Genomic DNA, 26,212 nt, shown 5'->3' with positions numbered 1-26,212 from the left:
TATTAAAAACATAATGGAGAACAAGGATAATGAACGCGGCCTCCAGATGCCAACTAATAAATTGACAAACCATAATAACAATCCTCTTCTTACATCTAAATTTAAAAATATTGAGTCAGCGACTACAATATTAGAACCCAAAAATAAAAATAAAAATGAACACAAGCCACACAACTAAAAACAAAGCGTGCCCTGTCAATCTCTCTCCCCACCGGCTGTACAGTCTCTAGTGATTTGTTAGTAGTAATAACTCTCACGAGGATGGAAATAAAAAAAAATCCACTTAAAAAAACGGTTGGAAGAAAAAAAAAAAGCCATCAGAACAAACAACTCTGAATCAGCCTAGCAAATCCTGGTGCTGGCACAACTCCTTTCTGAGCTTGTGAGAGAAAAGCCTGCAAGCATCCATGCTAAGATCAACGGCTGCGGCCAGCGCCACGAATGCAGCTGCATCTTCTGTGCAGTTCACGTGCTGCACACTGATCTCCACTGATGGCTTACTGCATTTTCCCTCACCTTCAACCGTCGCAGACATCACAAACCCTCTGTAGCTGCAGTATGGCCACAACCCGTACCCGAAATCTCCGCTGCTTCTAGGGCTGCAAGCCGGCGACGTTGCGCTACCAGGAGTCGCACGTCCGTTGCTCCCACCGGCCAAGTCTATTACGAATTTCCCGCCCTTGTTGCTACCAAGAGTAGACTCCGACAAAACTATGCCTGCCGCACCCATTCCTCCATTAGTATCTGGAATCAATTCGAACCTGTAACCCAGCCCGTCGCTGGAACCTCGCTCGCGCCAGGCCTCAAGGCGTCCCCAGGGCTTCCATGTTCCATCCCCGGGACGCAGAATGAGCCAAGAACCAGGGTTCGATCGGCTGACTCGGTCAGAACCAGGTGAGGCTACAAAGGGTGTAACCATTGAAGCAGCGGCTACTGGAGAGCCAGAGAGGTCGTGAACCGTGATGGACCATCCCTTACGCTCCCTTCCGGGCCTTTCCCTCTCGCTGCCGAATGAACTCAACCAGGTCCTTGAACTAATGGTTTCGGACTGTAATGATCTGCAAGCAAGGCAAGGAATGAAACAAATTAGTTGTGACAAGCAAAGAACAAATACTCCAAAAGTAAACCCATAGCTTTCGTAAAGCTTTCTGATAGTTCGAAAATCGAACGCTTTGATTCCTTAAAATTTGAATCAAATCCTCCTAAATCGACCAAAGTGAAAAGGGCCGACACCGTACACAGTTCTGCCTTCATCTTTGCGGCACTTACAACGAAGACGTTACGTTTACAATTACAAATATAATCCGCGCCACTTTAGCTTTATATTTCGTTTCAAAGGAGTAAAGTGAAACGAACCACCTTCGACTAAAGAGAATGGCCGGCAGAGCTTTACTCTTCAGACATTTAATTTTTAGACATAAAACGGGTAAGGAAAGAGATTCAATCCATCGTTTAAACAGCCGAGGGACGAATTGCTAATTAAAACGGTCAAAAAGGAATTAAATGAATGATATCCTAGTTCTTGTTTGGTGGCCAAGAAAGTCTTCATATTATGTTGTCTTTGCTTCTGAAAAATTAAACGCATAACAAAAATGGGCACATTTCAGACTTGGTTGACTCGAATTCTTCCTATCCCGATATCAAAGCAAAAGGTGCAAGATTCACGCAAAATTTTCTACATTTTCTCAACCACCAGACTGAGATTAACTAACCTGGATATCTGATTTGGGCCTCCGGTGTTCCTGAAACTGAACTTGCAAGTAAACACGGGTTGTCGAATGCTCCCTTGAATCTGAAAGACTTGTGGGTTGCATTCGGGTTCTCCATCGAACTGAAATACGAATCTGGGATCGGGCTCGGATTTTACATTCAAATGGAACTGCGCAGACGAACCCTTGGTGTCCTTACCAACCGAAATCCACCCATTGTGAAACACACAAGGCCTAGTTTCCGTTCCCGCCAGATCCAACGGAACTGTAACTCTCCCCAATAGTCTCCCAGAATTTACACCGCAAGTAGTCCCTCTCCGCCCAGTGTATACCGCAATCTTCAGGCAAAGTTTCCCCGCGAAGATGGATTTGGCGGCGAGCTTCTCCAGATCGGCCTTGCTCAAATGAAAGCTGGCAGCGAGAGTTTGGACCTGACCGTCCGGGAACTGATTCTCGGGAGGAATGAAGGGGACGACAGCGGTTTGAAGAGGAAAGTTCTTTAGTTTGATTTTGCAGAAGCAAGGGGAGGAAGAAGGATGCACGACGGAGCGAGCAGGTTTGGAGGCAACCGGAACCTTGAGAGCAAGATTCCCGACGAGAAGGCGCACGAAAGGACAGGGATCCATTGGAGCACTCCCACCCACTCCCTCCGGCGACCGGTCAACAGCAGTCGATTGTATGTGAGATACACACACCAGGAGAGAGAAAGGAGGGGTATAAGGTTTAAGGAAGTGTCAAGAACATGTGGCGTAGCACAAACAAAATGCGCCTGGGATGCGTATAGTACACCTAAATATTACCTAGGCTGCAACAGGCTGGCATAGGTGGGCAAGGTTCCATAGGGATGCGAGCGCCGATAATGGATGAACTGGTGCGCATTGCGCACTGCCACCATCCACCTCTATCTCCATCTGCTCTCTAGGCTCTCCTGTCTCCCACTCCCTTCCTCTGCTCGTAAATTCCAAAGTCGTTTTATGTAGAGCGGATGGATGGATGGAAGGATGTCTCTTTTGGTAACCGAAAACACTCTCTCTCTCTTCCCCACTCTGAAAAACTTTCTTCTCACTCTAAGGGGTACGGAGAGAGAAAGAGAGGGTTAGAAGGCATTAGTTGCACGCTGGTTGGACTACAGCTGTGTACAGGCTGTCTTAATGCCAGTCGGACCGAAGTTGACGGCATCTGAGGTCCACCTTACCTCACCAACTTCCCTACCTAGCCTCGGCTCCACCTTTTCATTTTCATATTTCCTTTTTGTTTTACTTAACTAATTACCCAGCCTCATTCTCCCATGGGGCTCATCTTGCACCGTCCGATCTAAGATACTGATGCGACAGCTTGTACCCGTGAGCCAGATAGGCCCCACTTCCTCCTGCTCATCTCATCGCATCAGCCACTAAACTAAATAATAACAATAATAATCAAAGCTGTCGTTCCATCCAGATAAACACCCAAACAAATTTTTAAAAAATGGGTTGAAAGCCAGCTTGAAGTTGGCCCAGACCCGACTCGAGGGAAATCTGAAAGCACAGGAGTGGTGGGGTTGGGTTGGCAGGTATTCCCCTTTTTTGGAAATTTTCGCAGTTAGCGATAAGATTATGATTCTATTAATTCAAGATAATATGAAGGGATTGAGCGAAATTTATGAAGCGAAGATGCAACTCTGGACCATGACCATTTCCAACAATTAGCATTCAATTTTGGCGACATGCAAGAAATCCTGATTTCGCCCCATATTAATTACCATCTAAAAATAAGGGCTATGACTGGCAGACCCTACCACCAAATCTATATAAGCATTCTACCTTAATATAAAAGTTTGGCGCTTTTTGCCTTTTTCAATAAATCCCTCCCACCGTTGCATTTCAAAACGTCATGCATCTATAATTTATATATCTCTTAGAAACTGCAACCTGATTTTATTATCCTTCTAATGTGTAACTTCTTTAAAAATTATTTCAAATTTTACATGGCTATATAAAAATATTTGTCTTATCTTATAAACATCTTCTCAATTTCCAGAAATTTCATACCAAAAAAAAAACACATACAATTTCAAAATACATTTAAAAGAAAGTCGGAATCACATATTCAAACATCAAAACTGTGCTAATACCAATAATTAAACTTTACAAAAATATCAAAAAATATGGAATCAAAATTTATCTTTATGATGAAAATTCATCAAAACTCATAAAAACATCTTTAAAATTAAAAAAAAATGATAAAATATGTAATAATACATATATTAAAATTATTTTATATAAAACAATAAATGATAAGTTGAATTAAATTTAAAAATAAAATAATTAAAACTAATTTATTGGCTAAAATTTTATTTTACAACAAAATCCAAATGTACCAACATGGTCCTATAGCTTATGTCCTTTGAATCTTGTACAAAGACACCCACCTTGATTTCTTTAACTTGTTGTGTATTAGTTAGCCAGTGTATTCTCCCAATCAACCTTCTATGATTATCAAATAAGGTTAATGTAATTAACAAGATCAATCAAGTTAAATTTTCAAGTTTAAATAAAAAATTTTAAAAGAAAGTTCAAGCAACTTTGAAAGAAAGTCGAAGATTTGAATTTTTTCAAAACTTAAAGTACTTTAGAAAATTGGTAAGATGGTATTTAATTTTGCACTTTGATCTAAAACTTTTCTCATGCACTTAAAAACCAATTTTCATCATCGATTAAGCTTAAAAACAATATTTTTATCATAATCTTTGATGAATTTTTGTTTCTAAGTTAATTTTAAAAGGTTTTAAGAAAAGTCATACATGTTTTCTAATATTCAAACCTCATATTTGAAAGTTTTATGCACTTTTAGATGCAACTATTTAAAGGTAACTTGAATCGATTAGAGAATTGACTTAATCGGTTAAAGGTGTCCAAATTTTCTTCTCTCTCTTCCATTACCAAGGATATAGCCAATTGAGGTTTTAGGTCAATTGATCAAGGGTTGGTCAAACATTCAGCTAAGTTTAGAGACCCCAATGGTCCTAGTCAATCGATCAAATTGGAATTCTTTCGATCTAGGGTGTTTTGTGTTTTTTTTAATGCCAAAACTTATTTTTTATAAATTGAAAAGCTTCATTACATTTATTAATAAGAGAATAACGATATTGAATTGGAAAAACATCTCTTCTACCAGGTTCAAAACTCTTCTTTAAAAGAGTATTGATTTTTAGCCAAGTACGAAAATTTAAATACATATTGACAATATATTGGAGATGTATAGTGTGTCTTCGGGAAGCAACATGAAACACGGCAAAAATTTTGAATGAGCGATTTTTCAAAAAAAAATGGCTGATAAATTGGCAATATATTTGGTAAATCTCTTGAAGCTTGCATGATGATTTAGGAAAAAATAGGAAGAGATTTGACCATAAGCCAATAGCCTGGATTTGGACCGAGTGATCCAATGGCTAGATTTGCACCCGTGTTTTGTAAACATGATCTAACGGTAAAAAAAAAAAAAATTAGATAAGGGTCAAAATTCGGTCTAATCTTGATCCCAAGTTGGTCCAATGCCCAGCTTGTGTTTTTAAAAAGGCATTTCGTGTTTATTTATTTATTTATTTATTTATTAATATATCTTTTATATTAAATTTATATTGTCTTTTATTTTATACTATACTTTTATTTTAAATTATTTTTCATATTTATATCATTAATCTTATTTTAAAAAATTACAACATTTCACTCTTAATTTTTTTTTCATATTTATCCTTTTAATTTTATTTAATTTTGAATGTTTTTTCAAGTTAAAATTAACTTAATAAGATAAATTATAAATATAATTTTTAATAAATTTTATTATTTAAACAAATTAATATCAATAGTAAAAAGTTGTCACTTTTTGTAATAAAATTTTAGAAATTAAATCTCAAATAAAATAAGCAAAAATGGGTTTTCACTCACTAATATAAAATAATTAGGCAAAAAGAATTTCAAATTTTAGAAATTATATTTATCTTCCTCCATTTAAAAATATTTTAAAATACATACATTTGTTTTTTCATAAATCAAACAATTATTTCCTAGAATGACCTTTTTACTTGTCACGTTAATATTATCAAATAACAATTTTTTTTTTATATCATGAAAATTGATTTGGGATCAATAAAATAAGAATTTTTAAAAATTAAAAAACAAGTAAAATTTAAAAAAAAAAATTGAAGTTAAAAATATAAAATAAAATATTAACTTTTATTTCACTAGTAGAAAATATAAATATTGACAAAGTGTTGGAAATATAATGAGAATTGAATATTTTATTTTTTTAAAAAAATTTATGCTTTTTGGTTTTAATTGTATTTAATTTTTAAGTATTTTAGTTTTAATTATATTTTAATTTTTTTATTTTATTGTTGATGTCAATTAAGAAAATTTTATTCAATTTTATTAAAACTAGATGAGAAGATGAATGGATTTATATAATCATAATATAAAATTATTATTAATTAGGGAATTAAAAAGATTTTATTTATCACTTGAGATCCTAGAGAAAATTTTCACAATGATTTGTATCTCATATTAATGATAAAAACTTTACAATATATTTATTTTGTAAGATATTTTTTATCAAATTAAAACGATAAATTAAAAATTTTAATAATTTTATTTAATATGATAAAATAAAAGGGTATTCCAGGAAATAATTATTTGAGTTATAAAAAAAATGCACATATTGTAAAAAAAAAAAAAATAAATTGATGAATTGTAATTTTTTTTTTAAATTGATGAAGATAAAACCTGTTAGAAAAATTAGGCTAATCTAACATAAGATAATCACCTCAAAAGGGAGTGAATAGGGTAATAGTCTTTTTTTACAAATTTAAATTATGTGAATGCAAAAGACAATTATATGCAAATATATAATAAAACAATTGCATATAAAGTAAGAGAATAGGAAAGAAATAATACAAATATAAGATTTTTATAGTGGTTCAACACATTCCGACTTACGTTCACTCTCCTTTAACTTCAATCCCAAGCTTGAGGTTCCATTAATTCAAGGTTTCCAACCCAAACTTTCAAGTAATACAATTGGATTATGGTTCAAATCAACCTTATTGACTTTTGGCTCCAAGCACCCTTTACAATTTCTAAGAGATACTTCGCTCTTGAACAAATTCTCAAGTGATACCCCACACTTGAGAGTCCCTAAGTTATACCTCACACTTAGACTTTTATTCTCAAAGATTTACAAATAAATATAGAAAATATTCTCACAAAATCCTAGTACAAAACTTTAGGTTTAAATGTATAAGAAAAACTAGGCCCCTACTAGTTATGATACTTACGATGAGCAGTCCTTGGGGCGGATGAAGTTCGAGAAGGCCCCTGATGGCTCGTGGATTAGGAGAGCTAAGCGACCTCCAGCACAGGCTCGGGGACAGGGACAAATGCATCCCGGAGTAAAGGAGGAGGCCGAGATCAGAGAGATGAAGGGTGGGTTAGACCCTCAGAGGGATTTTGAGCAGAGAGAGCCCGAGCTTGACATTCCTCCTCCACCTCAGTTAGAAGGTATTCATTTTGAGGTCACTTTCTCAAAGTCTATGAAGACTGAGTCGTCTTACACAGCGGGACCATCCTCTCAGTCATCATTCACCGAGCTTCCTCACACAAAAATACCATTTCAGGCACCTCACGCTCTTGATCATGCGCTTTTGATGGATTTATCAGCTCAGATTAGCTCGCTTGGGACTCGTATGGAGGAGCTTGCCTTAGTCAGTGATACTCAATTCTATTCCATGGAGGATCACATAGATCAGTATCAGACTAGTTTCACTTCTCGGTTTGAGCACTTCCAGTAGAGATTTGAGCATATAGAGGAGCGTATGGATCAGCAACATGCTATATTCGAGCATCTCCAGCAGAGTATTAAGCACATTGAGAGTCGCCAAGAGAGTCAGCATGAGGAGATAATGGCTTACCTCCGCTCCGTGTTTCTACTTCCACCCCCTCAGCCTTGAGTTTATCTAAAGTTCCCATTCAGTCTCTTTTTTATGTTGCCAAAAGAGGAGAAATATCTAAGATCTAGGAAACCCTCATGCATATCATTGTCATATCTATCTTGATTAGCATATATGTTATGTTTTTGTGTACATGTGATATTACCATATATATATGATATGTTATTTTCATGATCCATTGTTTCCTATTCAAATTTTCATGTTTTACATTTGTTTCCTATTAAAAATTGATTGTTTGATCCATGATTGGTTTGAGGGGAAGATTTTTTTTTTCTCATAGATAACCAAGGTTTGTCATCATAAAAAATGGAGAGATTGTTAGCCCAATGGTTTTCCTAATCGGGTTTTGATGATAACAAACCATAGTTAAGTGACTAATTGGTTTAATAGTTAAGAATCTCAAGCATAAACTCGAAAATTCATCAAATGACCAAATGGATACAAGATCGAGACTTTTAGAAGACTTGTGATCATAGGAAACAAATGTAAGATGAATGCATGAGTGCATTTAGGATTTTCATACCGTTTCATGCAACTTAGAAAACTCGGTTTATCCTTTAAAACTTCAATTTCATTAAAACCCGAGTTTTAACAAATGTACCTTAGTCAAAATGTTTTAAAATTGGCATTCAATTGTCTACCTACCTGTTCTTGACCAAAAAGCTCTCATTTCTTTCTTAATGCATTAAATCGTCACTTACATATCCTTTAGTGCACTCTTGTGTGTCATCCTAGCTTTGTCTTATATTTTGAGCTATCCTTAAGCTAGGTTAAGGGATTCATTCTTGTAAAAGCTGAGTGTTAAAGCCTTCAAGATGTTTGAATCTTGAAGAGATTGTGTAAGAACCCATTGGAGCCGGAATCCAAGTGTAAGAATGTTGGAAGCTTGGTTGAAGCTTCAAGTTAGTGGAACCCTCACTCGGTTAGGAGATTGAGGAGAGTGGATGTAGGTAAGGAAGCGTCGAACCACTATAAAACCCGAGTTTGAATTCTCTAACTTCATTTCTTTATTTTGTGTATATTGTGCTTGAACTTGTTGTGTTTGAAAAGATTTTAAAAAACCCAATTCACCCCCCTTTTGGGTGTTTTTCTTAATTAAGCATAACCTTTATTTTCTCATTAAGGTATGCTCTCGCTGCTACTTTGTTTATTTATTCTCTATGCATGATTAGCTTCCAGTGTATAATTATTCCTTAGTATTCATTGATTTTCTTGTCAATTGTCACACTTACCTCACTTTATTTAGTAAAGACTTGTTTCTAGGAACTTAGAGGAGTGTTATAGTCTTTTACCGTACATTCCCAATAAGTAACCTGATCCTCGGACCCAACTTTGGTTTTTCACAGATCTATTTTTCTTTCAGGAGTCACACTTAGCGTAACGACCCGCACTCAACCATGTAGATATTGTCCGCTTTGGGCCCAAGGGGGCCCTCACGGCTTTAAAACGCGTCTACTTGGTTAAAAGGAGCCTCTACATATATAGCGTCAGGAACTTGCTCCTCTATCCGATGTGGGACATCACAAATACCCCCCCACGTTGTGTCCCATGAGATTGCGGGGCCAAACAGATAAACACCCCTTACGGAGCCAAACAAACCCCCACACCGGGGTCGGGGATCAGCTCTGATACCATTTGTAACGACCCGCACCCAACCATGTAGATATTGTCCGCTTTGAGCCCAAGAGGGCCCTCACGGCTTTAAAACGCGTCTACTTGGTTAAGAGGAGCCTCTACATATATAGCGTCGGGAACTTGCTCCTCTATCCGATGTGGGACATCACACTTAGGGTTTTTTTTTTTCTTCTTATTTTGTTTTTCCCTTAAAAAAAAAACAAAAATAAGTTGCGAATCCAAGTCTTTTTTAAAAATCATATTTTTCAATAAATAAAAAGTAAGTTGTGCGATTGAGTAGGAATGCATGGGGCCAAATGTGGGGTCCACAATAATATATTTTAATTTTAAAATATTAAAATACAATATATTTTCAATGAAATAGATTTTTTTTCATATTAATATTTTTAGGCTTATTAATATCATTAAATTTGATATATATATATAAACCACCTCAATAAGTGTATTATTTTTTTCTATCATTTTTTTTATTTTTTCCTATATATATATATATATATATATATATATTAATTTTGATTAATTTTGTCTTATCGATATTTGTATTAATATTTTTTTGATATATTCTAATATATCCATAAAATTGAGCTATCAAAATATCTATAAAAACTAATATTTTGGTCCTAGGAATTTGTAAAAAATACAAATTGTAAATTCAATTATATAACGTAAACTAAATTTAATTGACATCTTATTAAAAATAAAAATAATTTTTAATTAAAAGTAAATAGTTTTTAATAAATATATGAATATTAATAATATAATAAAATCATAAATTATATACTTTTATAAATATTATAAAAATATAGATATTAACATTAATTTATTTATTTTGTTGAAAATAAAGGATAATTATTCAAAATTAATAATTGTTAATACTATTCTATTTTAATTAAATATAAAAACAAATAAAATTTAATTTTTAAGGTATAAGTGCGCAAAAATTTTCATTATATGTATATATTTATTATTTATTTGCGAAGATAATATTCTTAATTATTTTATTTAATCTATAATCGATTAATTGGTTTTTTTGAATTTCAAATTATTGTTTAAAATTATAATATTTATTAAATAATTTAAAGCATTAATTGTGATTATTATATTTTATAGCCATTGAATATATTTTTGAAGTTTTAAATTATTTTTAAAAATTACTAAACTTATTAATAAATTCAATATAAAATCTCACTTAATTTGAAATTCATTTTCTCTTATTAAAAAAAGTCTAAAGAACAATACTCTATTTTACTTTATTTTAAAAATTATTTCTAAAAAACAACTACTATAAATTTTTTAACATAATTTTATTTTTAAATCACACTCCCAAATACAATTTTATCATTTAACCAAAAAAAACTCTCAAGGAACTTTTTTAAAAATAAAAATAAAAAATTAATTCAAACTATGTGCAGTATGGGTTTCTTTTAATAAAAAAAAATATTTCAAACCTCATGTATGGATATTTTTAATTTTCATTTCCATTTTTATTTATTATTGTAATCTTACATTCCTACCTGCATTCAAACACAAGAATTAGAATCACTAAAGTAATTCCTATTTAAGAAAGAATAAAATATTCAATGTCCCGTTCCCACATACCCACATACCATCATACCATACACGCCCTAAGGGTAGTTTCGGCAACAACTACAAATATATATTTATACATAAAAATCAACCCCATTTGGGCAAGTAATAATAAATAATGACTCAAAATGGATGTGGCAACTGGCAAATGCGGAGGGATAAAAACGATTCGATGCACACAAAAAAATGGATCCAGTGTTGAAACCCACAGTCTAGGAGATCCCACCTATGTAGGAAGGTAGACCAAGAGGGCGCATCCCAGGGTATAGAAAAGATGAGTAAGGTGTTGAATAAAAATATTAAATGTGTACAATTCAACTGACCAGCAAAAGGTAACTTCGTATGCAGCTATGCAAGGGAAAGAAATGATGTCGCGCATCCGGCATCTCAAACATGATGCTCTAAGCCTAACAATTGCTGAATTAGGTTTCTACATCATCGTGTTCACAATATTAATTTCATTGGTAAATCTTGGGGATCAAAATCAATTAAATTAAGCCTATCAAATATTATTAAGTGCAAACTCGCCCAGTTAGCTAGGTGCCACAATTGCATGTCGCCGTAGAACCTGGGTTGGAGTCCCAGCAGTGTGTGGTTTGAAACTTAATTATGCAGGATTCGCTAGTCAACCCGAAACAATAACGAGTATTATGATCGATAAAAGAATAAACGGCTAAAAGGTGATGCAAAAACTAAGCAAACCTGAAACAAGAATGAGATTTCAAATTATTCGAGAAAAACTGTGTACATGGAGGACACATCCTGCCGCCAGTCAGTTATTACAGAAGTTGATTGGGAGAGACTGCAATTTACGTGTCTCCACCACCTTCAACTGCTAGCAGTAATCACACATGACCCTATACATGTGCCACATATCCACAACACATTCTTGCAACAGCATTTGAATAGGATTAGGGAATACCACTTCATATTATCACAAGCCTTTAACCGTTACTACCAGAAAGTCTTTTGTAGTTGCTCTCAGCCAAGCTTAGCAGAAAGTCTGTAAATATGTGCTCATATTCTGGCATTTTCCCATACCCTGCCATCGTTACAAAACAAGTATAAGATCCACTGAGCACACATGCACAAAGGAGGCTAAAGGAAAATGCATTGATAACCTTTATGATCTCACTATACTCTAACTCACATTTGAGGGGAAAACAGTTGTACCAATACCACAAGAGTAGACACCTAATCACATATATACCATAAAGACCTGTTTTCTCTTACCAGGGAAATAGTTGATGTCAATAACATAAAAACGATCTCGAGTCCCATGCTCTCTGATAATATCCAAGTTGAACAACCGGAGACCCTACAAATGGAGTATAATGATTAAGAACATAAGATATAATTCACATGTGGTTTAGAATAGGAATGTTGCTGCAAACTACAAGGAAATGGCAAAAGTTACCAGCCGTCGACGAAGTTCCCTAGCTAGTCTCTCAAGTAAGGGTCGAGGAGGAAGCTCTGCAGACAATAGACAAGGATAAAATTAATTCAATACAATTCTGTAAAGAGGTAAAAGCCATCACCTAACACTAATTTATTGAGTCCTTAACACAGGTATAAATATCACATTGATGCCTTAGGCAAAACTCTTCTTGCAACAATAAAGTAGCACAAAAGTGAATTGAGATGAGGCAAAGTGCCTTTGGCCCCCCTTCATCAAATCACCCACTCCAAATGCTAAACAACCTTGTTCATCCCTAAGACTAAATAGTTCAAACAAAATTCTATAATGAAAAGCCCACTTAGTGTTTGACAAGCTGATGAGGAACTTCATAAAAATGAACCGCAAGATGACAGTATTTTTAGAAAGGATAAGCTCACCAGCAACACAAGGGTCTAGATCTGCATCATCGGCAGATGCTGCAGCACAAGAAACCCTTGGAAAACGGAATACACCAGCATTTTTGGAGAGCTCACGTTTAGTGACATCAGGTAACGAGAAACGCCTGACAACCTTTATAGCTTCCCCAACAATGTAAACCTTGAACAGCACACCTCCTACATCCACAAAATTAATGGCAGTTCTAAAGTCATTGCTGAACTTCTGGAATCCAATAAAGGTGAAAAAAAAAATTACAAAGATTGTCATAGCATACCATGGTTAACAAACTCCTGAAGAACAAGTGGAGGCTCTAGTTTTTGAAGGGAGTATTGATCATAGGCAAGTGATAGTTCATGTGACTTTGCACTTCCATCCACTACCAATGGCTTTGCAACTGAAACAGATGGATATTCAAGAAAAAATTAGCCAAAATCCCCAGACAAGTGAGGCAGCAACTGATCCATACAGGTTACCTAATACATAACAGGGATAGCATATGCTGGTCTAAGAAAATCATTTGTCATCAATATGCAATCAAATATTTAATTACACCCTACTTTGGTAACAAGTTGCTAGTAAGAATTAATGTATATGGCTTGTTTTTTGGGAAAGCTTTTAACCTCTGCTTTTAGTAGTGCAAGATGTAGAAGCAGAAGTAAAAACATTTTTATTAAACAAAATTTTCATTTTATCATTTTTTAAAAATTTGAAATAAATACAAATTTCCTGCATCACATTTGAGGAAAAACATACATGGGAACTATAGGGCCCACATTTCAAAGTCTACCCAAATACCTTTGAAAGTTGTATTTGACCATTAAATGCTACTTTTGGCATTCAAAAAGCCATCTCAAACACCACTATAGCCTACAGCATATGAACACACTGCAAATATATCAATAGACTGCAAATGCACAAAAGATGCATACCGAGGGGTAGTTTTAGCCCAGCTTTGGTGACTGCATCAGGGATGGATGATGCATCTCTTTTGACAACCAATTGCTTGGGGACACCAACCTTGCCTGCACAAGATTTGATCATCAACATGACTTTCAGTCAGAAAAATCCATTTCCATATCTTTTTCATTTTTTAGTCACATATCACAAATTTCAAACTTCTCGGTTAAACTTTAAGCGAACAACTATCATTTTAGGTCCAACTGACTAGTAAAACTAGGGGAAAAAGTTACCATAAGAGTTAGACAAGTTCAAATCAGCAACATCTTGCAGCATGGACTGGCGATTGTGAACATGTTGTATGGCATCTGGAGGATCAAGAACTGTGACTTCTGGATGTGTTTGCCTGTAATCCTTCAAACATGGACAAAAAGGTAAGGAGGACAGATCACAGTATAGTCCAAAATTTTGAATTCAGTTAAACAAACAGAGAGGAGAAATACTGAATCACGATGGTCAAGCTTGGAAATGAATGATTTGTTAGCATGGTTAAGCTGGTAACAATCTTGCTAATAGGAAACAAAACCATAATACTTGTGAACTACATGACAAGCAAAAAATCACTAATATGATCAGCAATAAGAGATTATCATTCAGCAGGACTATGAGACTTTTTGCTTTGTGTTCCAGAAGACAGGAACATGCTTCAGTGGGACCAGCACTGGCAATGAACCTTTATGGCCTTCTTTTTTCACATGGAAAATTCTTTTAGACATTATGCTTCACCTTTTCTTCTACAATAATTATGGTATAAGTCAGAGAAAACTGCCAATTACACTACAAGTAAAAACCAAGTACATGTTTGATTTCTGTAACTAAAGGAACAGCGAGCACAAAATGTCACTTAGAACAATAACATGTTACTGGCCAAAATAAATTGCCATAAAACGAGTCATATGGAACGTGCAACCACACAACCCTCCCCTCCCATCCTCTTCCCTCCCTCCCCTCCTCTTCCCTGCCTCCCCAATCTTTTGTTCAGATTAAAATGAAGAACCATTGGGCTTATTATGCACTTGTGCTATACAATGGTATGGGTATGGATGCGGACAGAATATGCCAGTTGTGGTGGTGCAGGTTGACCTTGTAAATTGTGGTGACGAATCAGTGTATCAGCATTCTCAAACTGGGGAAGTCATTTGGTAAGCTCAGTACAGTTGTACAGTCAACCAGAGGAATTTGAAGTAAAAATGCCCTGGAAATTCAGGGTAATGGACCTTGCCTTATTGCCAATACATTCTTAGGTGGGGGCACGGATACATGTAACTAAATAGTTAACGCAGCCCGTATAACTTCAAGAAATCTGACCACAAACATAGGATTAATTGCAAAAGTTGTAGCACATAAAAAGTAGAAAATAATTTCTTTTATAGAATAACCTGAGTCACCCATTATTTATAAATAGTTTGCCAATGTTATGGAAATGCAGAAGGAAAAAAAAAAATCACGAACAGGTATATAAGGTTATAAATAGAGTTTGAGTACATCATCTCTCACTCAGAAAATGGCATGAACTAGGGAAATTAATGGTAGTCAAATAAGTTTCAAAAAATCAATTAATAAAATTAATACACCACTATGTTCTCAAAGTTTCAAAAGCACGATATTCATTTAACAGAAATTTTAAACTTGAATCTAGCTTTAGGACACAATGTTGCAGCTACATTCCTACCAAATGTGCTAAGGAAATGCATATTTTCATCCACTCTGCCACAGGATAGAAGTGTAAATATTCAACTTGTCAATGCATCCAGCAAACCAAAAAAGGAGAAAATGATGTGGGATAATTTAAAAAGCATAGCAAAAACCTGAAAAAAAGAATACTGGATATCAAGGTATCTAGGATTGGATGATTCATCTCCACCAGATGATAAGTCATAAAAGGGGTCAGGAAGGGCAAGTAGAAAATTTGTGGATTATAATAAATATAGATATTTTACAAACAATAGTCTTAACATCATTCAATAAAGTAAGCAATGATTGACATTAATCATGAAAGGAAAGAAAAATACACAATCTATCAAATGAAATAACAACAATGTGAAAAATATTGGTAAAATAGTTTCTTATTAAGAATATTTAAGTTTGAGATTTTATTAAAAAATTCGAAGATTTTTTCAAAAGCATTTTAAAAAATGGCAAGAAATGTCACTGTTTTTTTTATAAATAATTTAGCAAGTTTTTACTACAAAAAATTTAGAAAAAAATCAATAATTTCACTAATAAATTCTTTGAATTTTTCAAATAATTAAATATAAATCACTTAACAGTAATAAAACTTTTATTTATGGGTTATCTACAATATGGAAATATAAATATTCCACCATCATTAAAACATTAGTGATTTAATGATTCAAAATCTGGTGGAGTCATAAGTCTCTTCAAATAAAACATAAGTGGTAATAGAAAGTAACAATTATTGTCTATTATTCAAAATATCATATAAACCATTTAATCTCCTATGATAAAAATTAAACATGAAATACTCCATGTGAACAATTGAATGAAATTAAAATAATCATGTCATTATTTGTAAATTACTATTTACCTTATTAAATCTAAAAATCTAAACACTTAAAAGATCACAAAATCAAACTAAAGACAATCCACTTATAAAAGAATATTTAATAAAATATCAAGTACAAAATTACCAAAAAAAATTATTAAAATTTATTTTATGATGTATATTGGGATTTAAATAAAAATTAATTTTTACAGATTTAAATAAACTTCAAAATGAAAACAACCAAATAGTTTATAAAATCTATTTAGCATCCAGACTTATCTATTTTTTAATTTTTTTTTTTTTAACTCTCTCTAATCCTGCCTTTTCTCACACAAAGTTTTTTTTTTTTTTTTTTTTTTATGGGGGGCAAACTTACACTTTTGGATTTTATTTTTGTTAATTCTTAATTAATTAATAGAAGGAAATTTTTTTTTTTTTTAAATTTGAGACTAAGCCCATGCTGGCTCCGCCACTGCCAGGGAAAATGAACCACTCAAAAAAATAAAATCCAAAAGTCCTTTGCAAATAATACTTAAGGAAACCTGAATAAATCAGATAGATTGCCCATGGAAGGCGAAAAATCTTCACTTGCTGGAATCTTGAGGCTTCGACCTCACTTATTGGGTCATGATTCATGATGGAGGAAAGAGCAAGCACTCTGCAAATTATATCAGAGAGTAATGAGTTTCAAATATTAAAATCAAGTTGCCCACCAGCCAATGTCAGTATTTGTTTGGTTGCCAGCATGAATATATAGTATCATAAGATGAGTAGCATGTCACGCCATTGTGGCATAATAGTAATCATTCAGTTCTAGAAAATTAACAAATTCTAATAATTGGCAGAATAATGAAGAGTTTTAAATGGACCAACCTCAAGAATCTGGCGCCACTCCTTTCCTGATAGCTGCATTAAAAATACAAAAAGGAAAGAAAGAAAGATCCATTAAAGGTGAGCATGTTCCCCTTACCAAAACCTACCACATAAACATGCAGACAACAGCAATAATAATTAATTGACAGAATGACTTTAAGAGATTAATTGATAATCACCAAACCCAGGTGTAATCACCAACCAAATAAAAAATAAAAAACCCACTAGAGGAGACTCATCATTACTTTTTATAAAGAGAAACTGCATAAGAAAAAGAGAAATCTTTACCAACCTTATGCAACACAATATCAAAGGGGCCTTGCTCTGAAAGGGAGCGATTTTGATCAATGGCAACAAATGATATCCCCTTATTCCTGCATCAATGCACCGCATTGATAACGTTAGCCAGTTAATGAATAGAAAAAATGGAAATGTAAACAATGGACAGACTAAATGTATTTTAAAACTCTAATGCCCAAAACATGAAACCTCATATAGTTTATTATTAGTCTTTCTTAGAAAGAGACAATCACTAAAAGAAACCAAGATTTTCTTATAAAAAATATCAACAATTTCCCTCTATAAATGGATAGGAAAATAAAACATTATGAGCTAACCCAATACCTGCCACATACATAGAGTTAAATTAGATTAACCTCATAACCCGAGATAGAATTAAATTTAAATTAGATTCACTTCATAACATGAGTGCACAAAGATCAACATCAGGAGATGTGGTTATGAACAGTGATTAACAAAACAATACTCAAAATGTATCCACGTTACAATATGAAAAGTAACAATAACAACAATTTTCATCACAGAAAAGGGGAAGAAGCAGACAAAAATTGCAAAATCAACAGAAATCTCATCGAGTTAGCTACTGGTTAAATAAAAGGGTCCAGAAAAGACTACAACATCTATAAAACTTTAATGTACGGTGCAAGAAAGGTTTCTGAATTATTTCGGTCATACGTATTTCAATTATTTATTTATTTATTTTTTGTTTATAAGCGTGGAAACTTCCGTGTCCAAGCTCTATGAACCCAAACCTCGAGTGCTGACCCCGACAACAACAACCAGCAGTAAATCAGGGTATTTAACCAGCGGCAGGATACATATTTTAAACTTAAAGATAGTTTTTGTTAAATTCAAAAAAAAATTATTAGCTGGTTCTAGCTGTTTGGTGTTGGAATGGAAGTTGTGAGATTTCACAAGAACTTCTATTTTCCTTCGCACCAAATGAAAATGATACATCTTTGTTTCAATAGTCCAATATTAAAACCGTATAAAACCAAAATTCACAAATTTTCCAACAAAAAAAAAGAACCAAAGATTCTCCATATCAAGAAATGATTCCCCAGAACGATATCAACCATATAATATTCATGAATATTGAATATTCTAAACTTTTTAGATCTGATCTTGTGGTCAAAGACACCGAACTCATCCCCTACGGAGAAAGCTTATATGGGGCAGAAACAGAAAGATCCCCGCTTTAAGGGAAAAACAAAAAATAAACCAAAAATAAATATAAAAAAAAAATCTAGCCTCCGTTTGGTAGAAAACCCAAATAAAAAATAAATATAAAAAATAAAAGAGCGAAAAAAAGGGGGAGGGTGGGGAGTTGGGAAATGAAACGGAATTAAAACTCATAATGGTTTTCTGGTTCCCAAAAATGAGAAAATCAGCAGGGCAAAGCTATACGGTTCATTAGAAACGAGAGGAGGTTTTCGTCGAAGCATAACACTCGATCATTTCTCAAATTTTCTGCACAACCATACCGATTATTAAACAAAAGAACAGGGAGATTCTGTAGGTCATTTTGCAAACAAAATAGCAGAGAGATTCTGTAGATAACAAAAATAAAAATAAAAAATCAATACCTAGCTAAACGTTCAAGCTTGGGCTGCAAAAAGCTCTTAGTCTTCTTGGAGGTAAGAGCATAGCCCACCACAACCAGCTTCATGGGTTTTTGAAACCCTCCCCCTTCTCCGATCGAAAAGCGTCCCTGAATCATCTCCTCCTCCTCCTCCCTCCCCTCCTCATTCATATTCAACCTCATGTCCCAAAACCCTAATTCAAAAGCAAATGAATAAAGATTTTTCTTTTCGCTTTTTCAAAGATTTAAAGAAACAATGTTTGAATCAACAATGGAGACAGAGGTGTTGCGTGATCCTCAAAGCCAGGAAGAATCCAGCAGAAAGATGTTTGCTCGGATCAAAATCACACGCCAATGCGTGGGTTTCGCAGGGTACACAAGCGCGTAGAATATACAGAGGGGCTGATGTTTTCTAGTCTAAAGCTCTGGGAGATAGTTAATATAGGCGAGAGGCCAGGTGAATGGGTTTCCAGAGAGAAACAGTGAAGCTATCGGCGATGTGAGATGGGGGTTGTGCCGATGTGGGATGTGGGCCTTACGGGGCTCTCTAAATATTGTTTAACATATCTAATATATATTCATATATATATATATATATAAAATATTTGGTGATGCTTAGCTGCACAGTCGCTAAAATACAAAAGCGCACACCTCGTCTTCATTTTCCCAAATGTTTGCACGCGCTCTGCTTGGAATCCCCATCCTCTCCTTTCTAGGGTCATTGTTTCGAACAAAATCAAAAAAAAAAAATCCTGAATTATCTTAGTGCTCTTGTCAGAAGAAGAAAAAAAATCAATAAAAGAAAAATTAAATTTTCCATACTTTTTCATTTTCCTTTTCAGCTCCAAAGTAAATTAAGAATTTTTAAAAAGTTGTATTTTTCTGATTCCATATTTCACCAATGAGAAAAGACAGATTCCGTAACGCAGTCAGAGTATGTCCAAGTCTACAAGACCTCCCTGATTGTTGAAGTTTCTTCGCTGTGGATTAAGACCTCATAAAATAAGATTCAGACATAAAACCATAAAATAATGTTAGGCTCATGACCTTATCATCAGGAATTTGGTAATGTTTTCTTTGCCAGAGCTCCATGTGTCTGGTCCTTATCCGGACAGTTTGGACGTCCTTCAGACTTAGCTAATATCTTTAATTTTTAAGATTTGCTCATATCTGTATTTAAACCTCAATGATTTACAATGATGCTGAGTAGGTGCTACTTGCTAGTACAATCGTGTCTTTGCCCTTTTTTGCCCAGGTGGATGGCTGTGCATGTGCCATTTGGCACAAATCTGTGAACTTGCCCAAAAGAATTGGGCCAGAACATTCATTAAATATTTTTTTTAATATTTGAAATTTTTTATCATCGAAAATAAAATATTTAAGATATATCCCAGGATAAACCCTGTGATTTCCTTGAAAAGGTAAAATCCTGCACATAATAAACATTGTTTTTTTTTTTCTTTTAAATTGAGAAAATGATGACAATCTTTGATGGCCGTGACCTTGAGGCACCCAGAATCGGACCAATGGCTTGATTGCTATCGTTGTCATTTCTTTTTCTTAAATGATTCGACATCGTTCTAAAAAGATTGCCTGCGATATGTTTCCTTTTTGGCCCGGCGCGTCGGATATGCTTCCACGTTTTTTACGTTCATTGAAGGCCGCACCACATTGGTTCTATTTTATTAGGAAATATAATCTTCTGCGGTTGCCAGCCAGATTCACGTGGCATTGGATCTCAGTGTGCCCAAACCGAACTACCATTTTGATCGCAATATTTAAATTACTTACAAGTTTCATGTAATTATCGAAGAACTTTACAATATGCCAGGATACATCAGAAAGTGGAGGGAAGGTAGCATGTTGTGTAGGTGGGTGGGCAATGCACAAAATTGACTTGTAGAATTCCACTGCGATGGGCGATGGGCCGCCTCAACAGCAGCCCTCTTATCTGTTATGGGACACGGGAATTTCATATTTATACGCACATGGATGTGGAGTTCGTGTAGTAAAGAGGCCTGGGCATACATAATGCCAATGGCCACTACCAGTCTACCAGTCTACCATATCTAATCTACTTCTTTCTTATCACGACTGTGTTGGCTTTCCATATGTCGTAATTCATGAGATGATATGGGGCCACCTCAGAATGTATAAAAGCAGATTGCTTTAACCCATGCGGAGTATTTAGCCTAGTGGAGGGAGGGTGATGGGGAAAGAATGATGAGACATAGGGGTAAGGATGAGACCAAAGATTGAGGAGGTTTTTCCAACTTCCAGGGCAATATGCTCATGCAAATGTAATGATGGGTCCATGGCTTGACGTTAGTGGTCCTCACTGTCCTTGGGTCTAAACTCCCGTAACATTTTTTAAAGGTTGGATGGAGGAGCCATACTAAGCCCACACGCACTCTCCTCTGCGTGTGAATTACCCTTGGCTTTTATAACCCGTTTTGATGCATATTTGGGAATAGAAAGGCACACTTTGATTTTGGAGAAGAGAATATTTAAAATATAATTTGAGATATTTTTTTAATATAACTAATAGTTTATTATATTATAGAACTTGTATTTACACCGACACAAAAAGATAGAGAAGATTTCAAGTATTTATATTTCTAAGTTTTTCATCGGGTTTGTTCAAATATGATAAGAAACCCTTTGCAACAGGGGATTTAGGCTCGTCAAAGAGTTATGTGAATGGTATTATTAACTTAAAAAATTGTGGTATATGTTGAGGCCCCGCGTCCTTGATGATCCACGTAGTTGCCAAATGGGTGGACGCACGATCTCAACCAATATAGATTCCTGGTTCAGTTGTACCTGCAAAAGGCGTTCGGACACACCCTCCAATGGTTTTGTCAGCCATGGTTAGAGAGAATAATCAGTTGGCCTTTTACTTGGTATTGCAGGCTTACCTTCATCTTTTTGTGAAGGCTCATATATATAGTACCAGAAGCTCTGTTTCCCTCTTTAATGGTAGGGAGATATTTTGGCTTGTCATGATGCCACTAGGTGGTGGCAGGATCATCATCACCCTACGGGCGACTAACAGAGATCGTGGGAGGCGCCGTAACTGTCAGAGATTGTGGGAAGTGACTTGCCGTCACTTCATTTCTGTCCTTTCACTCTGCAGGTGGTCGGAACGTGGGTCATCGCAAGCTGTTGTGATGATGTGCAAGACTTGCTTACTTCTATCAATGATCCGGACAAACATATCCGGATATGTTATGTCGGTTGTCCGGATGTGCTATGGCAGTCGTCCGAATGTAATATTTTGTGAGTATCGTGTGCTTCTCCTTTTTAGGAAGTCCGGATAGGAGAAGCGCGCTACGTGTACTCTTAGGAATATCCGGATGAGTTAAATCCGGATAAGAATGCGTGTCATGTGTTATTAGGGGATGTATGCCACGTGTCGGGGGAGGGGTCCCTACAGTAGATAAATTAAACATTTTTTTTTTTGTTTATAATCCTTTTACAACAAATTTTACATAGTACCTTATACTAATTTGGGCAATATCAAATAAAAATTCCGAAATATTTGGTAAATCTACTCTCACTTGACTTAAATGGTACACTTGATCATCTGAATTGAGCATTGAATCAAACCGATTATTAAAGCAGAAAATTCCGTAGTTTTCCTCTTCAGAGTGAACACTTATGACTTAACGTACACCACAGTTACTGAAATCCAGTAATCTAGGGCATGAATCCAAACTTCTCGCTGTCCTGGAAAAAGCAGTATGGCAAAAAGGTCCACAACAATGAACAATGGTACGATATTTCAATACTGTGTCAGATTGCAGTTTGTCGTTAAAGCAAAAGCCTTGGGATTCTTTATGCTGTTGTTACTATACATCGAGCAGAACAAGATAGAAAAACCAAGGCATTTGGACAATTCACTGTCCAAAGTCAACTCAGGCGATGATTGTTACCCTTTTTAATACAGTATATTTTGTTTTCCTCTGCTTTTTCTGGGGACCATACTCCACTGACGAGTCTGAGTGGAGAGTGATGGAATTCCACTACCTTGATTTCATTGTGAAATAAAATAAAGATAATAATAATAAATGGTGATGTGAACGGCCATATGCTACGTAAACTATTGTGTACAAGGTAGAATAGGGAGGAGGAGATGCGACGTCTATGACCATGAGCTCATAAGCCTGTTAGTTTATTCAAAGTCTTGCATGGTTAAATAGAATAATATATCACCCTTTGAGAATTTGGTACAGTGTTGCGCGGTTTTCCTCCATTCTACTCCACTGAAATATGTGTTCTGAAAAAAAGACGTATAAATTGTACTCTTCAAGTCCTCTTTACCAACCAGCTGTATTCCATTTCATTTTGGTTATGTTTCTTTCTGAATGATTTTGGCTCCTGTTGGTGATTGATACCATTGCCAAGTGGGCGGTCGGTCTCCAGTATTGTCCTGAACTCGTAATTTGAGTGAACAAAACGAGGCAGGCCTACCATGTGGTTTGGCCGGATATTGATTCAAAAATGTGTTGCATGTGTTATCTTTTTTGGGTTATGAGAATGAGAGTAGACCAAGACATCAAAAAAATGGAGTCTGTGAATCGCTGACGTTGCCTTCGTCCCGGTGGCTGTCGCACTGCCACATGCCATGGAAAACACCCATTGTTGACTTATGGGTACTTGAACATGTCGGCTGAGGCTTCACTCCCGATTTGTCTATTTTTGGCGGATTTGGTGCTTGTGACACCAAAGGGATGGCGCAGGCGATAGCTATGGCTGCAATCGGCAATGCGCCACGTTTGAAAACACAGCACCTTATTCTACGGTGTGACGTAGCTTCAATATCCCTCAAATGAAGAGGAACTTTCTGTCCATTCGGTGCACATTCTTTGCCATCATAAATGGACCAATAATTTCTTAACTACAGTCTTCGACTCTTCAGTGCTGAGCCCACTCTTTTCCCTTTTATTTCTCAAGAATGGTAGAAATATCTAGAAAACTATTCGTTTCATCTCCCTTTATTCCTTCACAATTTTAAAAATTAGTTATATTTTTCAAATATTTTATTGTTGTCTACCGGAAATCCGTTGGAACGATGGGCCATTCACTGTTGGATCCAAATTATAAATGTCGCTGGCCCAAATACCCTCACGGCCCAATCGTCCGAGTTGGAAGGTCTTCTTTGGGCGGAGACCCAGGCTTGCACAAAAACAGATCCTTCCAGAAATGGAAGCAGCCAACAGTGGAAAGCCACCAGTCGTCATTCTCCTTTCCGTGTTTGACTCTTGTTTTTTTTTCGATTTTTGAGTGTCATCATTTGAGTTTGCCTATTTTTTTTTCAAATGTTTTCGGAATCGGACCAATCATTGAAACTGGAAAAGTTACTAGTTCATAATTCATTAAAAATTTAAAATTTTATATATTATTTAAAAATTAAAATTTTATTTAAAAATTAAAAATTAGTTTCAAATTAGAAATTTAAATTAAAATCATAATTTTAATTTAAAATTTAAAATTTTAATATTTATTTTTAAATAAAAAACTTATTTTAAAATAAAAAATTTATTTAAAATTATAATATTTTTAATTTTACCATTAAATCATATCTCATATCATCCATGTAAATCCATATAAAAGGTATTAAATTATATCTCATACCATCAATGTAAATTCATATAAAAGACGTTAAATCATATCTCATATCATGTTGCAATGGGTTTTGCAACGGGGCAATCGGGTGGGCAGGCAGTGTAACGACCGAAAGACCGCCAGTGGGAGCTAGCATGGGTGTCGCGGTGCGTTGGGGGGTGGCAACTTCTTCACCGAAGTTCAGATGGAAAAGGAGGGGTTAAAGAGTTTTTATATTCTCCAAAACGGCGTCATTTTGATGTCACAAGCATCAAAGCGACATCGTTTTGATGTTAGAAGCATCAAAACAACGTCATTTTGATACTATAAAAAATTAATTGAACCATCTGGTTGTCGGTCAGATCGCGAGTTCAACCTATTTTCAGGCCAATTGATTGGACCAGACCGGAATTGTGATGGGCCGGTCTGGTTTTTAAATCCATGGTTTTTTCACACCTCTCGTACCAATTAACAGCGAGAGGAAACCACTAGAGAAGAAAGAAAATTTGAGTTTTGGGGAAATAGCCTTTTTATAGAAAAATATATAAGATTTAACCCAATTTGCAAATGTTCAAAATAGCCGTATCATAAAAACTATTTTTTTTTTCAAAATTTAAGTTAAAGCTTTAATTATAAGTTTTATTTTTGAATTGAAACCGTAATTACTAATTGAGACTTTATTTTATAATTGAATTAAATTTTTGAAGGGATATATATATATATATATATATATATTGTTTTTTACATAAAATTATAAAGATATGCTTTAAAATAATAAAAATTCTATATATGAAAATTTAAAAGTATACTATTATTTTGATAAAGATAAATTTGTCAAAATACAAATAAATTAATATTTAAAAATTATAATAAATTAAATATCTTAAATTAATAAATTATATAATTTTATATCTTATTTTTATGTTATATAGCTTTATTATTTTAAGATTAATGATTTATTGATAAATAAAATATTTATTTATTATTATTTTTATTAAACTAATACTAGATGCTTAAATTTAAATATATAAATTTTTTATTATTAAAGTGTATATTTTAAATTTAATTTTAAAGTAAAAAAAAAAAAACCAAAATCTAAATTGATAATTGAAGTTTTAATTAAAAAATGAAGCCTCAATCCAACAGTTTCAATTTAAAAACAAAACCTTAGTTGACAATTGAGATTTCAACTTAAATTTTAAAAAGAAAAAAAAAAATGATATGAATCTTTATAATTTTTTTTTATATATTTTCCTCCTCTTATAAGAAGTTTTCAAATAGAAAAATTTGCTTTACATTTTGTGCTTTTTGTTTAAACCTCAATAGTACATTAGAATTTTTTGTTGTTGAGACCCATTATGGAAATCCTCCTTCCAATTATGCTTATTTTAAGACATATAAAGTTTATCTAATCAATTGGACTATAGTCTTATATTCAATGATGTAGGGTGAGTTGATCTTCAAGCTAGTTGCTACCAATTACAAATTCACATATCATATGCCTGCCTTCATATTCAATGCGGCAACACCAACAATCCGTTTCCAAAAATCTCATAGTCAATTGCTTCTTGATGTGACTAACAGGTGGCTTAAAAGAAAAATGTGGACAAAAAGAGCATATAAACTTTCAAAACAA

General features: G+C 34.5%; 2 protein-coding genes across 5 annotated transcripts; both read right to left on the bottom strand.

Annotated features, from left to right (window-relative positions):
* Positions 1-61: 61 nt before the first annotated feature.
* LOC117906727 lies at positions 62-2,808 on the bottom strand. The gene is made up of 2 exons (XM_034819894.1): positions 1,713-2,808; positions 62-1,058 (listed from the first exon to the last, which is right to left on the bottom strand). The coding sequence occupies exons 1-2, from the start codon at positions 2,333-2,335 to the stop codon at positions 338-340; spliced, it is 1,344 nt and encodes a 447-aa protein (XP_034675785.1). The 5' UTR covers positions 2,336-2,808; the 3' UTR covers positions 62-337.
* Positions 2,809-11,607: 8,799 nt separating this feature from the next.
* On the bottom strand, positions 11,608-19,506 carry LOC117906938 (inositol-tetrakisphosphate 1-kinase 3). 4 transcript variants are annotated; one of them, XM_034820226.1, is made up of 11 exons: positions 18,974-19,065; positions 18,795-18,857; positions 17,380-17,461; positions 17,088-17,120; positions 13,942-14,062; positions 13,681-13,773; positions 13,026-13,145; positions 12,751-12,927; positions 12,332-12,387; positions 12,148-12,232; positions 11,608-11,956 (listed from the first exon to the last, which is right to left on the bottom strand). In XM_034820226.1, exons 2-11 carry the CDS (start codon positions 18,830-18,832, stop codon positions 11,859-11,861), a joined length of 903 nt encoding a protein of 300 aa, XP_034676117.1. In that variant the 5' UTR covers positions 18,833-18,857; positions 18,974-19,065; the 3' UTR covers positions 11,608-11,858. The 4 variants fall into 4 exon arrangements, with proteins under 4 accessions (XP_034676117.1, XP_034676115.1, XP_034676118.1 ...); XM_034820224.1 differs by lacking the exon at positions 18,795-18,857 and having other exon boundaries at positions 18,974-19,506; XM_034820227.1 differs by lacking the exons at positions 18,795-18,857; positions 18,974-19,065 and adding an exon at positions 16,757-16,872 and having other exon boundaries at positions 17,380-17,437.
* Between the last annotated feature and the right edge of the window lie 6,706 nt (positions 19,507-26,212).

Source organism: Vitis riparia, chromosome 18 (assembly GCF_004353265.1).
Source record: "Vitis riparia cultivar Riparia Gloire de Montpellier isolate 1030 chromosome 18, EGFV_Vit.rip_1.0, whole genome shotgun sequence".
In the NCBI taxonomy this organism is placed as follows: domain Eukaryota; kingdom Viridiplantae; phylum Streptophyta; class Magnoliopsida; order Vitales; family Vitaceae; genus Vitis; species Vitis riparia.
The sequence above is the reverse complement of the archived record's forward strand: the minus strand, read 5'-3'. Positions and strand labels throughout refer to the sequence as shown.